This window comes from Opisthocomus hoazin, chromosome 4 (assembly GCF_030867145.1).
Source record: "Opisthocomus hoazin isolate bOpiHoa1 chromosome 4, bOpiHoa1.hap1, whole genome shotgun sequence".
NCBI lineage: Eukaryota > Metazoa > Chordata > Aves > Opisthocomiformes > Opisthocomidae > Opisthocomus > Opisthocomus hoazin.
In genome coordinates, this window is record NC_134417.1 from 81,224,177 (window position 1) to 81,236,995 (window position 12,819).

The 12,819-nt window shown below is 44.3% G+C and overlaps 1 protein-coding gene and 1 long non-coding RNA gene across 5 annotated transcripts in view; one reads left to right on the plus strand and one right to left on the minus strand.

Moving 5' to 3' along the window:
* Window positions 1–2,630: 2,630 nt before the first annotated feature.
* LOC142361064 (uncharacterized) lies at window positions 2,631–10,739 on the minus strand. Of its 2 annotated transcripts, none has more exons than XR_012763598.1 (4): window positions 10,258–10,739; window positions 9,178–10,181; window positions 7,411–7,558; window positions 2,631–3,103 (listed from the first exon to the last, which is right to left on the minus strand). It is a non-coding gene; the product is annotated as an uncharacterized LOC142361064 (long non-coding RNA). The 2 variants fall into 2 exon arrangements; XR_012763599.1 differs by having other exon boundaries at window positions 7,110–7,558.
* A 281-nt stretch (window positions 10,740–11,020) lies between these two features.
* PITRM1 (pitrilysin metallopeptidase 1) overlaps window positions 11,021–12,819 on the plus strand; it is a 30,703-nt gene continuing 28,904 nt past the window's right edge. For all 3 annotated transcript variants that reach the window (XR_012763809.1, XM_075419711.1, XM_075419712.1), the window contains exons 1-3: window positions 11,021–11,114; window positions 11,409–11,511; window positions 12,307–12,413. Coding sequence is in view for 2 of the 3 variants with exons in the window: in XM_075419711.1 (XP_075275826.1) it covers window positions 11,068–11,114; window positions 11,409–11,511; window positions 12,307–12,413 (257 nt within the window). In the remaining variant the exon portion in view is untranslated. The remainder of the gene's footprint in view (window positions 11,115–11,408; window positions 11,512–12,306; window positions 12,414–12,819) is intronic.

Here is a 12,819-nt window from a genome sequence, read left to right on the forward strand (position 1 = left end):
TTAGGACAGCCAAATCTATAATCTCAAACTGGATGTATTTGCATGCTTTGTATTTTATTAAAATTGTTTGCACAGGTGTGATATATACATGGGAGCTTGATACATTACATGGCCCACAGGTAAATATTTTATCTTAGCCATACACAGTTATCTGAAGGTAAAATGTGTGTTTGGTGAGCTCTATTATCCATAGCTACTGAAAGAAAGGTATCTGTAAGCAGGCCTGGGGCATGTACATTCAATGATTTTTGCATGTACGGTGATTTTTTTGATGACTGATTTTGTATCTGACATCCAGGTTATGCATTATTCCATTTATTGAAAGCTTTGTTGGTTCTGTTTTGAATGGCAAACTGCATATGCTTGAGTTGTCACAATAGAAAAGCTTATCATAATAATGGCACACAAACTGCAAGAGGGCAAAAGCTTTGGCCCACAGCAGCACTTCTGTATGTCAAGGTTAGACATTGTCTCATTCAAATGCAATTGCACCCTAAGTTATGTTTAAGAGTTGAGTAAGTCAAAGTTATTATCATGTTCACTTTTATGCTCAGCTGTTGCTCTAGGGATAGAGTATTCTGTCACTTACATGCTGCTTGGCCTTAACTTTTTTATTAGGTATTCATTTGAAAGGGCGAATTGGAAAATGGTATTTCATGCTCCAGAAACAGAATGCTTCTTTCAGATTTGCTAAGTAAAGAAATATGAAGTATATAGCATGGGCGAAATCAAAAATATACATATTTTATTGACAGGAAGCATTGGCGGCTTCAAGGATTCAATGTTCACAGAATCACAGAATCACAGAATAGTAGGGGTTGGAAGGGACCTCTGTGGGTCATCTAGTCCAACCCCCCTGCCGAAGCAGGGTCACCTACAGTAGGCTGCACAGGATCTTGTCCAGGCGGGTCTTGAATATCTCCAGAGAAGGAGACTCCACAACCTCCCTGGGCAGCCTGTTCCAGTGCTCCGTCACCCTCAGAGGGAAGAAGTTCCTCCTCATGTTCAGACGGAACTTCCTGTGCCTCAGTTTGTGCCCATTGCCCCTTGTCCTGTCACTGGGCACCACTGAAAAGAGCTTGGCCCCATCCTCCTGACACCCACCCTTCAGATATTTGTAGGCATTTATAAGTTCCCCTCGCAGCCTTCTCTTCTTCAGGCTGAACAAGCCCAGTTCCCTCAACCTCTCCTCGTAGTGCAGATGCTCCAGTCCCCTCACCATCCTTGTAGCCCTCCGCTGGACTCTCTCCAGTAGCTCTTCATCCTTCTTGAACTGGGGAGCCCAGAACTGGACACAGTAATCTAGCTACACACTTCATAGCTACACATTTTTAATTAGACAGTTCCAATATCTTTTTAATTCTTTTTTGTCATAGCCTCACAACCACGTGCTGGAATTTTTCTGTTTGTGACTATGCATCCCATAGTCACAGTGCAGTCCAGTTCTGGGTATCATCTCCTCTGATAAAATGAAAGGACAAGCCTGCATACAGAACCTTGCTGTGCTGATCCTGTTTGCAGAGTGGTCGTTGATTTGATCAGCGATTTTTTTTTTTTTATTTTCTTCATTCTCCATGTATTTGTGAAAGACGTGAAATAATCTTTCAAACAGATAAAAAGCTGAGTGACATACATATTCCACATATGTATAGATGCCAGCCATACTGAAATACTGTTTATTTGTTTGTTTGTTTGTTTGTTTTTTAACAAGGCAGGAGACTGAAGATATAATTCTAATTTCATGAGTTCTTTTTACACTGGTTTTGCTATGATTTTGGTCAAAATGTAAGCTTTAGAGAAATTGCTGGTCTTGTGAAAGTTTCACCTCTGAACTAGCTTTCATGCTGCCAAGAAAACTAACTTAAAAGAATTGTCAAAATGTATAAAACTGATACAAAGGTGACTGAGAAGTCTTTGTTCAAACTAGATCCATTTGTTCAGAAAAACCATCTATGGAAAATAAACATTTCTGAAAATTAATTTGTTTTGAAATTAATAATGAAGTACTAAAACACATTTTTGAATTTTAAATATATATATATAAATTTGCCTATCTGTAAAAAGTGTGCCAATTTTACAGGAAGTCCAGAAGAAGTTTCACCCATATATGTCAAGGCATAGGTGCTACGTGATTCTGTCAAAGAAACAAATATTGTTCTGGAGTCCTACTGATTAATTAACGTAACTCTAGTAACTGATCTGTAAAGTAGGTAATAATCTTAACTCATTACTTCTTTGAGAAACTGTGAAACTGAAGGACTTGATGACTGAAGTTGAGATTATAGTGAAACAGAAGTCACCATTGACCTTAGCAAGCCCAGCTTTCCCTTTTGTCAGTTAGTGGCAGAGTTAAAAGATTCCTAGAGTCATGACATACAGTCTTCATTTTTAATAACTACTAAAGCCATCGAAAATAATAACTCGATTCTCTTCCATATTATTGGTGCAGGCAGCCATCCAACACTAAGCTTCTGTAGTAGGTTGCCTTCAATTATTCAGCAGCAAAAGGTGGCAGGTCTTTATCAGGAACAGAGATGAAAGAGAATATTTTGCTTTAATACAAGAAAGGAGAGACATGTTGCTGAACATAATGAACTGTATACTATGTGGAGTACATCATAATGGGCTCTTTATTTGGGTTACATGTGGAAGATGAAACAAATATGTTCATACATTCCAAAGCCATCTTTTCAAAACTTCAAACCGTCTTATTTCATTCACTTTGGATAAGATTTTACATCTGACAAAGCATGAGATAATTCAGCAGATTAGGTCACATTGCCCATTTGAAGACTTTATGGATTATTCAAAGGTGAGACACATGTCATGAAAACTGGAAGTAAAAGTAAAATGTGTGTGACAAAAATCCTGTCTCAGTTCTGCAGCCTTACTCAGGCAGTTCTCCCAGTGACACAGAGCAGAAAGCACAGAGTGAAAGCGGCGTGTACCCTGGCCGAACGGCAAGGGTCCCACAAGCGGCAGCTGCCCGGCAGCAGGCATGCTTCTCTGCTCTTCTGTGAGCGCAGAGCGGTGGTGGTGGTGGCACTGGCACACGTCCTCTTCCAGGCGGCTGTCACTACAGACACAGGTAAGTAGAAAGCACCTGAAAGAACAAAAGACATGGTGCAACACTTCACTGACGTTTGCTTCATTAAATGCTATTTACTTCAGTATGACTGACTACACCATATGTAAGTTAGCAGGCATTGTTTTTGACCCTTGAGACTTCAAGATTAACTAAAAGCAAGTTTGTTGAGCAAGTTAAAAAAATTATGCACAGCCTTCAACATTTCTGAAATGTTTTGACTGATTCTTCAGAACGACCTGCTTTTTAAAGTTTAACTTCAATTTATGGCATGAAATGCAGACATTTAACAGGACTTACAATTGTGTCTCATGTCTAGAATGTGATTATAAGAGTTGGCCAACTGCAGCACCATGTAGACATTAACAGTGGAAGATACAGATGGTTTCTGCTTACTATTTGCTTGTAATAATAAAGTGTAAGTCAAGTTGCATTTTGTACTGCATTTTAAACAACTGTGGAAGAGCCAGTACAAAATCTAAAATCAAGTACAACTTAAAATATAACACTGCTGTGCTCTTTTCAGAAACAGTCAGTGAACTGGATAATGTTTTGATTACTTTAACTTGATATCATTTGTACATCTTGGTTTTCTAAGAAAATTAGACTTGCAGCTCATGCTTTTCCTGTCTATCATTGAGTTCCCCTGTCCTCCACCAACTGACTAATTGCAAAGGAACCCGATGAGCACAGAAGTCTCAGGGATATTAAATTCCGTGTTTTGTTAAAAGAGACAGATGAGCAGCAGATAAACTTAAGTGCTCAGATGAGGGAAAAGCAGGAAGAGCCCATCCATTATACAATCAGTTTGCTGAGCAATCTGTCTGTGCATCACTCCAAATTAGCTACACCATACGACTTTACACTGCTGGCACAGGCAATGCAAAATAACGGTAAGGATAAGAGGCTCCTGAGGGCACTGTAATTTGGGGACAGAAAATGGGGATTTCCTTTACTTCCATGTAATGGATGTAGCCAACAAGAAAGAATATTTGGTTATACCTGCTGGTGATTGAATAACTTGTCTAAATACCTACCTGTTCACATAACAAACTTCCAATACCTAAAGCAGTCACAGATGCAAATACAGCATTTTACTGTCACTGCTGCTTCAGCATGTTAGAATACATCCAGCTGAGTACACTAAGCGTTCGAACAAGCATTTATATAGGAAAGTGGAAGATTAGTAAAGAATTGCTCCTCTGGCTATTGGAGTACAGACCCTGGCTACACCATCCCCTGGTGATTCAGATCATACAAACATTAATTCACTCTCAAGCTCTCTTTTGGAGTGAATGACCTAGTCCTGAAACAAAATCTGGTAAGATTATGGAGACAGTTTGCTCAAAGACCTCTTCTAAAAGGCACTTAGACCAAGACCACTGGGTTAGGCTGCCACCATCTTACACTACCCTCCGACTAAATCCCGGGGCTTTGTACCCTCAGATTTCTTCAAGGCCCTTTTCCCACACACGGGGGGATGCTGCACAGTTTCCTATCATAAAATCGCTGCCCTAGCAAGCTGTATTACAGCTCCCTCACTACTTTAGGTGATTTAAACTGAAACTCCCCTCCCCTCAGCTACGTCTTAGGGCCGCGTAGGGACCAGAGGAGACAAAGGGCCAAGTGTAGACCTTAACTCTTATGAACCATCTCTGGCTTTGCAGTTGGAGGATGTTTTTCATCATGGGGATGCCCTGCTACCCTGGCACTTAAGTATGTAAAAAAATGCAAGAAATTGTAGGGTTAAATATTTTTTCTCTTCCTTCCCTCCTCCCCCCAAAATGAAAAGTATGAGATAACAAGAAACAATTCTTTCTAGCATGTGGTGGTTGAAACTTAAACAGATACAGACCGATTTTCTAAGTATTCCAGACAGCATCAGACACAGACTAGATCCCATCTCTTCTCAAAATACATTTCACTTGTACTAAACTGAGGCATAACTTTCATGTTTTTTCAGTTACTGCAGCTCCACAGGATCTAGCATGTGGTTTTGCAGATATGGGCAGTGAGCTCACTTACATGAAATCTTTAACTCCACATAGACTCCACAAGTCCTTTATGCAGACGTCATTCTTCCCCCACACAAAGAGTGCGCTTTGGACTGTATCTGTGCTATATGTGTATCTACGCTGTTAAGGACTTAATACAGGCTCTCTGTCAACAGGGTGAGAGGAGTAAGACTGAGGTACCTCGTTAGAGCCCTGTGAAAGACCACATCTGCACAGCATTGATCTCTGTTCTGCCTTGTCTCACCCTGGTGCAACAAAGGAGATAAGAAATGAAATATAACCTAACCAAGGCTAAAAGAAGATTCATAAAGTGTGGATCAGTCTGCAGTATCATGAACAGAGGGGATGGCAGAGTTTTCTACTTGTTTGTCCTCTTCTTGGTGTTGTGGACTACACTTTATGTCTGAGACAAGTGCAGAATTTCTTAGTAGTGAGGCTTTTGTTTTTCTTCTATCGGCAATAATGGACTCTGATGTAATTCATGACTACCTATGCTATGGCTGCCTTCCTACAGCAAGTAACATTACTAATGGTTAAAGTGGAGATATTCCCAAAGTGTTTGTAAAAAGATGAATAAAAAGACCGATAGGAATATGTAAGCCATGAAGCTGAATATTTCTGGGCATTATAAGCAACCAGCAAAGGAATCCAGCAGAATCACCTTAGAAAATATGTAAGTTATAAATTTTTAAGCCACACTTTATGGAATAAAACACTGCCACTTTGCTAATTCACTGTTTTTGTCATCCCTGAGATTCATACTCTTTCAGCTGTCATTGTTAACATGCGACTCCTACGGGGTTTCTATGTAGCATTAAATTCTAATTTTGAGGCACCACACAAGTTGTGCATGAAGTTCTGCTTCACCCCTGAGAAACTGAGGTGTTGACCAACTTCCCACTCCTACGTTTGTGATATTCTATAGCAACATTTTTCAGTTAATGATAATCTTTTGTAATATCCTGTTACCTACAAACAATACTGATGAGACTTTAGCTTTTCTCACTTACACGTTTGCACAGTATAACAGAACCACATAATTTTTGTCAACCTTGATACAAGCCCTATCTCCCCTCCACCTTCCTCTCCCTGAATTCCTCACAATGATAGTAGGGGAGGCAATCAAAATATTGAAATCTTTTAATAAAGATGTAGGAAAAGATGTGAATGAGAGTACTAAAATAATTTGAAATGTAAACTATTAAGCAGGGTCTTCATCTTCATTATAACCAGGTATTTCAGTTTGATTAAGATAATCCAAAGTCACAGAAGCACTTCTGACACGCTACATCACCCCAGGCTTTTAGCAAGACACACGATTTCCCTTTTCTCCTTTGCTCAAACCATTGATTGGGAACAACCTTTCTCCTAGCACTGTAGCAATGGAGGTATCCCGTCCTCCGACAGGACAATACAAAGCAGGGTCAGCACGTGGCAGCCTCAGTCCTGCACGGGTCACGCAGCCCAGTGGAGACCTTGTGGGACCTTTTTGAGAGAAATTGTCCAAAAATCACCCCACTGAACATTGCCCCTGTTTCCATTCTCTGCTGTAAAATCTTCAGGGGGAACATTTCCATCTCTTTCACACTACTGTGTATGCGTTCAATAATCCTCCACCTGCCACTGAGAGGAGTCCTGCTAATGGCCAGACAATTTCTGGGATACCCCCGAGTCTTAGTTTCAGGCTAAACAGATGTTTGTGAAGGTAGGAAGGAAGCAGAAAAACAGCAGCAGCATAACGATCAGCTTCTGTCTCTGCCCTTACCTGCAATCTTGTCTGCAAGAAAACATGGACAGAGTAAATTAGGAGGTGTGCTGAGGCCTGGCAAACTTTTCTCTTCACGTGGCTTTGTAAAATACTAATTTCAGTGCCCTGTTGAATGTTGACTGACACCTGAGGTGCAAAACCCTCAGCTTGCTAATGTTTTGTTATTGAAGAGCACACACTTACAAACAGGAATGCGAATAAATAATTTTGGAAACAAAATTGATACAATAGAAAAGGGTACCAGTAGGGTTTGGTGATGTTCAAGATAGAGCTGAAGCTGGGGTTGTGCTCATGTCCTCTCAAAGACCTATTCTCACCAGCCGCTCTCCAGGGAAGATGATGAGTGGTGATCGCAGGGAACTGGGGAAGAGCAAAGCCAGTATCTGGGATGCAAAAGTTCATTCTTCTCAACTCACCAGCTGCCACACCACTGTTAGGTACTCCCTTCACAGAGTCTTTACTCATGGCCTTCAGAAAAGGGTTCACAGGCAGAGAGTCTCCTTGTGATTTTGTCCACTGAGAAAGCACAATTTCTGACTTACCAATGGTATCCTCTTTAAATTTCTCTCTTTCAGTAGACCTTCAGCATAGCCTTTTTCCCTTTTACTATTGCTGACTTTCATAAGGAGTTTTATGTTGCTTTTGACAACGAGTAGAACAGGGCTGTGCAGAAAACCACCGGTCTCTGCCCTGGGAGGGTGAAGCAGACACAGAGGAAGTAAGTTTCATTAACTTTCATCCCAAAAAAACCCTAGAAGAAAGGCACAGGTGCAGTCCAGGCTCCATGCAGGGAGAAATGCTGAGATCCAAGCATGCTTGGTAAGGGACACCATAGAAAATACAGTTACCCAGCTGTAATAAGCATCTACAAAGCATTTTTCAGAGATTTTAACTTCGCAGAATTTGGGCCTTATTGTCCATGAAGATAAGAAAAGACGCACTTGACAAGTGGGAGGGACCAACCTCTGCTCCAGAGGATAAAGAATGACACTTCTCAGTTAAACACTAAATAGCATTTTCATTCCTGAACAGTTTTAGTCAAACTTTTTTAAAGAAAGAGCTTATGCAGGCATAGGAACCTTTAGCCCAAATATTTAATTTAGAAAAACTTGTGATCAAAACCAAAATCTTTTGAAGGAAAATAACACTAAGTAAAAGTATCTCTCCAGTCAAACACTGCGGATTAAATTGTCATCTCGTTTTCACCAGTGGAAAAGCTCTTTGAAGTAACTGCAGTTACACAGAATTTATCACTAAATAACTGAAAACAAAATCTGGTCATGGTAATGAAAGAACTTCTCCACTCTGAGGGTGACGGGGCACTGGAACAGGCTGCCCAGGGAGGTTGTGGAGTCTCCTTCTCTGGAGATATTCAAGACCCACCTGGACGTGGTCCTGTGCAGCCTGCTGTAGGTGACCCTGCTTTGGCAGGGGGGTTGGACTAGACGACCCACAGAGGTCCCTTTCAACCCCGAACATTCTGTGATTCTGTGATTCTGTAATCCAAACAGTTTTGACAAGTCGACTAAGCTCATTTTATACCTGCTATGCTTTTACATAGCAGTGAAGTTTTTGTGAATTCTCCTTTTCTTAAATGCAAAAGTCATGTTTACAAAAATATATGTGTGTATATATATGCATGTGCTGCCTGCACATTCACGAAGAATCTCTTACACTACCAGTGCAGCAGTAATCTTAGACAGTGAGAAAATGAAGAAGAAAAAAGTCTAACAGATCAGTTTCTGTTCCACTTCCTAGAATAAAAGCACTGATGTAAAAAATACATCAAAGACAATAGCAGAAGAAAGAAAAAATATTTTGAAGTTGTCTGAGGGGCAATATAAAGACCTCCATTTTGTGATTAAATTTAAGTTTAGGAATTGTCTTTGATATATTTTGAAACTCTGCCCACTCAGATTGGTTAAGATTGTGAAAGGTTGCCTGTCAAACGCTATGTCAGTGATATGAAAAGACAGCCAGCAAATCATCCTTCCGCTATAAACATCAAGTAAAAATAAATAAATGTCTGCAGCAGAATGCCAGCCTGATATTCCATTAAGACAAATGTTATAAACCATGAAGCAAACTAAATATTGATGACAAGTAATCTGTAAAAGAGACAGTAGTTTATGGTCAAATTAGGAAACTGTTAGCAAAACCAGGGAACTGAACAGTCAACAGAAAAAAACAGCACAGTCTTTTAGAATAAAACTTGCTGCAAGTTAATCTTGTTGTGACTACCTATAAACCATAAGCATATGAAAATACCTAGAGAGATTTGAAAATTGCACCATGCAGCATAAACTCACTCTATGCGAGTCTCAGAAGTACTTCTTTTCATTTGTTTATTCTTTTGAGAACACTGTTCATTACATGATTATGTCATTGTTTGGTTTTAGCTTGAAAAAAATGTCAAGTTCCCATCAGGACTGTTTCTCCATGGTGTTAGAAACATACAGCTTCTGGAAATATACTGAAAGGAAGCGTACCCTGGAAGCAGCTCCTATCAGCGTGGTGTGACTTGAATCTAATCTGAAACAAATACAGAAAAAAAGGACAAACACAGGAGGTGAAATGGTAGAAGAAAGGGAGGAAATCAGACATAACGAAAACAGGGAGCAAATAAATTGCATTTGCTAGTACGCAGCATCTAAGCTTTACAAGAGAGTTACTGGATTTTTCTACTAGCCTTAAAAAAGAATGAGGAAGCTGTGCAATTAAGATAGATGACAGGTTACATAGGTTAATGCACAACATCCCGATCTCAACTACAGTAAGTTATTGGCTTTTTTATTTAATTTAAAAATTAATGAAATGGCAAAACTACACGGAAAAAACAAATGAGAGAAACAGAGGAAATGCAAGGCGTTGGAGCGATCAGGAGCCTTGCAGCCAGCGTGGAGGATGTGTGTGCTCCAGGGCAGAGCGCCCGGCTGCAGCGGCCGGGAGGGCAGAGGGGCAGCCGGAGGGCCGAGTCACACCAGGAGGATAAAATCCCGAGCGGGGCTGATCACAGGCAGCAGGGAGAGGCAGACTATGGCATGCCAGACAGTGAAGAGGAGGAAGAGGTCAGAGATGGTAGAGACAAAAATTCCCAGGATACTTCAAATTCCACTTTTTTTCAGCTAACATCACAGCCAAAGAACTGAAGACAAGCGGCGTAGGACGTGCTTTTGTTTAAAATCCCACGTAGTCTCCACTTTCGGCATCAGGCCTCTTATGTCTAAACAGATAACCGCTCCGTGCGGCTCAGGAATGGGGAGGATCAGCGATCGGGTGGCCATACTTCGCAGATGCTGCTCTTCTGGGAAGCCTCATAAACGTGAAATGAAGTTAGTATCTAAAAATGGTACTACTTTGCAAATAAAGAGCTTAGCCTAGGCACGTACCAGCACTCTCCTGGTGGGTACGACGACGTCCCGCAAATCGTGACTGAGGTCCCTGTCACGACAGCGCCTGGGAGGAGCACACCCACGGCTCTGCCAGCTGATCCCAACCGCGCGGCCGCCCCGCTGCGAAGGGCCCTGCGCCGGAGGTAAAGGCTCCGCACACAGACACGGGGCAGGGTTAAAGCCTGGTTTGGTTTCCCACTCACCCCTGCTTACTTTGCTCGCTTTCCTCAAAAATTCCTTGCATAAAAATATTACGTATTTGGCAAGACACGGGCAGGGAGAGGCACAGCCCTTGAAACACGCTTACCTCGGACGGTGTGGGGTTTTTTAATTACAAAAACAAACAACAGGCTCTACGTAAAGGTCACTCCCTTTACAGCCATCACAGTTTTTTCTTTTCTTGGGAACTTCCTGAACGGGCAAAGACACTTCCCACACATCCCCTCCCCCCAGGTCAGCCCTCCCCAAGCCGCGAATGTTCCGGGGTTGTGGGGTGTCCCCCTTCCCCGTCCCACTTGGGGCCCGCCGCCCCCCAGGCCACTCCCTGCCGGGGGCCGAGCACCCCCCACCGTCCCCCGGTGCTCGGCAGCCGGGCTGCGCCGCGGCCCCGCCCGGCCTGGGGCAACGCCGCCCGACCCCGCCGCGGCCCCGCAGCCCCCCTCGGCCGCCGCAGCGCGGGGCGGGCCGCCGGCGGGGGGGGGCGGAGCCTCCCGCCGCCGCCAATGCGGACGGGGCCGTGGCGCCTGCGCCGGCCCGGCCGTGCGTCCCGTCCCGTCCCGTCCCGTCCCGCTGCCGAGGCGCCGAGCCATGTGGAGCCGCTACCGGGCGGCCGGGGGGCTGCTGAGCCGCGGCCGGTGAGGACGGGGGGGGGGGGGGGGGGGCAGCTGCGGGGGGCGGGCGGGGGTCCTGCCAGTCCTTTCCCCGCCTTGCCCGGACCCGGCCCCTCTGCCGGGAAGGCGGCCCGCCCTCCGCTGCGCCGGGCCCCGCCGCTGGCCTGGGCGGGCTCCGAAGGACGGGGACCGGCAGGCCCCGCTCCCGACGGGCAGCCCCTGGCCGGGGGCCGGGTGGCTGCGCCCTCCTCGTCTCCCCCCGGTTCCCCCGCCGCGGTGGCCGGGCCGCGCTGGGCTCAGCGGGCGGTGTCGTTCCAGGTCGCCGCGTCGGGGGTGGTGGCGGTGGGAGAGCGTTCCCGCCGAAAGCAGAGCGCTGCGGTACCGGGTCGGCGAGCGCATCCACGGCTTCACTGTGGAGCAGGTGAGCATCGCCCCGCGCCGCCGTGCCTCCGCGTCGGTGCGGGTACGTCTCCCCGCGGCGGCCATCTGCGCGGGTGCCTGGGGGCCGGCTGGAAGGCGGAGCGGCAGGGAGCTGTAGCTGTCCCCCCAGGGGCCTCGGGTAACGGTAACGCGGGTTCCTACCGGAGCTCGCTCCGCTGGGGTGAACGGCGCGGGCCGGGAGTCTGCGTGTCGGCTGCGGGTGTCGGGCGTCTGGTGTGGTCTACAAGCCGTGACAGGTGGCCGAACTTCACTGCGTGCTGTTTTATGAAAGACATTCAAGTAATATTTTATCTCCTAAGCTGCTTTTAAGGCCTTTGTTAAGAACCTGCGATGGAAATATTACGTGGAATTTCTTTTTACTATTTTAAAAAAAAAGCAGAAGCAGCAAGTGAAGGTAATTCGCAAAAGGGACTGCTAGTGACAGAGCTAGTCGTAGAACTGGGGTCCGTGATCTTTCTTTTGCTGCGTTTGCTGCCATGCTGGCGTTTGAATAGATGCCTTTTCTTTGTCTTTCTGATCGAGTTGTTCTGGTCTTGGTGTCTATACCAGAAGAGTATAATTCTTGTAGTATATTGTAGTGTTTTTTTTTCCATTTGCGTACTACTTCTCCCCTCCCTCTCTCTCCCCCACAAACCATAGTAAGAAAGTATTTATTTAATACTGTATATGGCAGTATTACATACAGGACTGACAAACTGATCAATGTTATATCATCCGTGATTTATCTGACCTGCTTGCAGTTACACTGTGACACAGATGTTTTCTTCTGATGCAGGTGACAGCTGTTCCTGAGCTGTTCCTGACTGCAGTGAAGCTTAGTCATGATGGTACAGGAGCCAGGTATTTACATGTGGCTCGGGAGGACTCCAATAATCTGTTCAGGTAAAACAATATGCATATATGCATGCTATTAATATGCATAATTGTAGCACATTCCATCTCAGCAGCTCCATGTGCTTTCTAAATTGTAATCCAGATAATGTAACTGGGTTTATCTGTGACAACAGAGACGATAGTACTTCCTTAGAGTTTTTCTGGTTGGAACAGCTGTCATGAGGTCTGTTGTTCAGTCTGCTGCTCAAAATGAGATGTGCACTTAATTCAGATGAGGTTCCTCAGACTTTTATCCAGGTGAAAATTTCCAAAGACTGAGATTCTACAACCTCTGTTGGCAGCCTGTTCCCAATGTATGAGTGTCTGTAAGGTGTGTTTTTGTTTTTTTTTTTTTCTTGAACATTAAGTTGGAACCTCCCTTGCTTCAATTTATGAACATTGTCTCTTGGCCTTC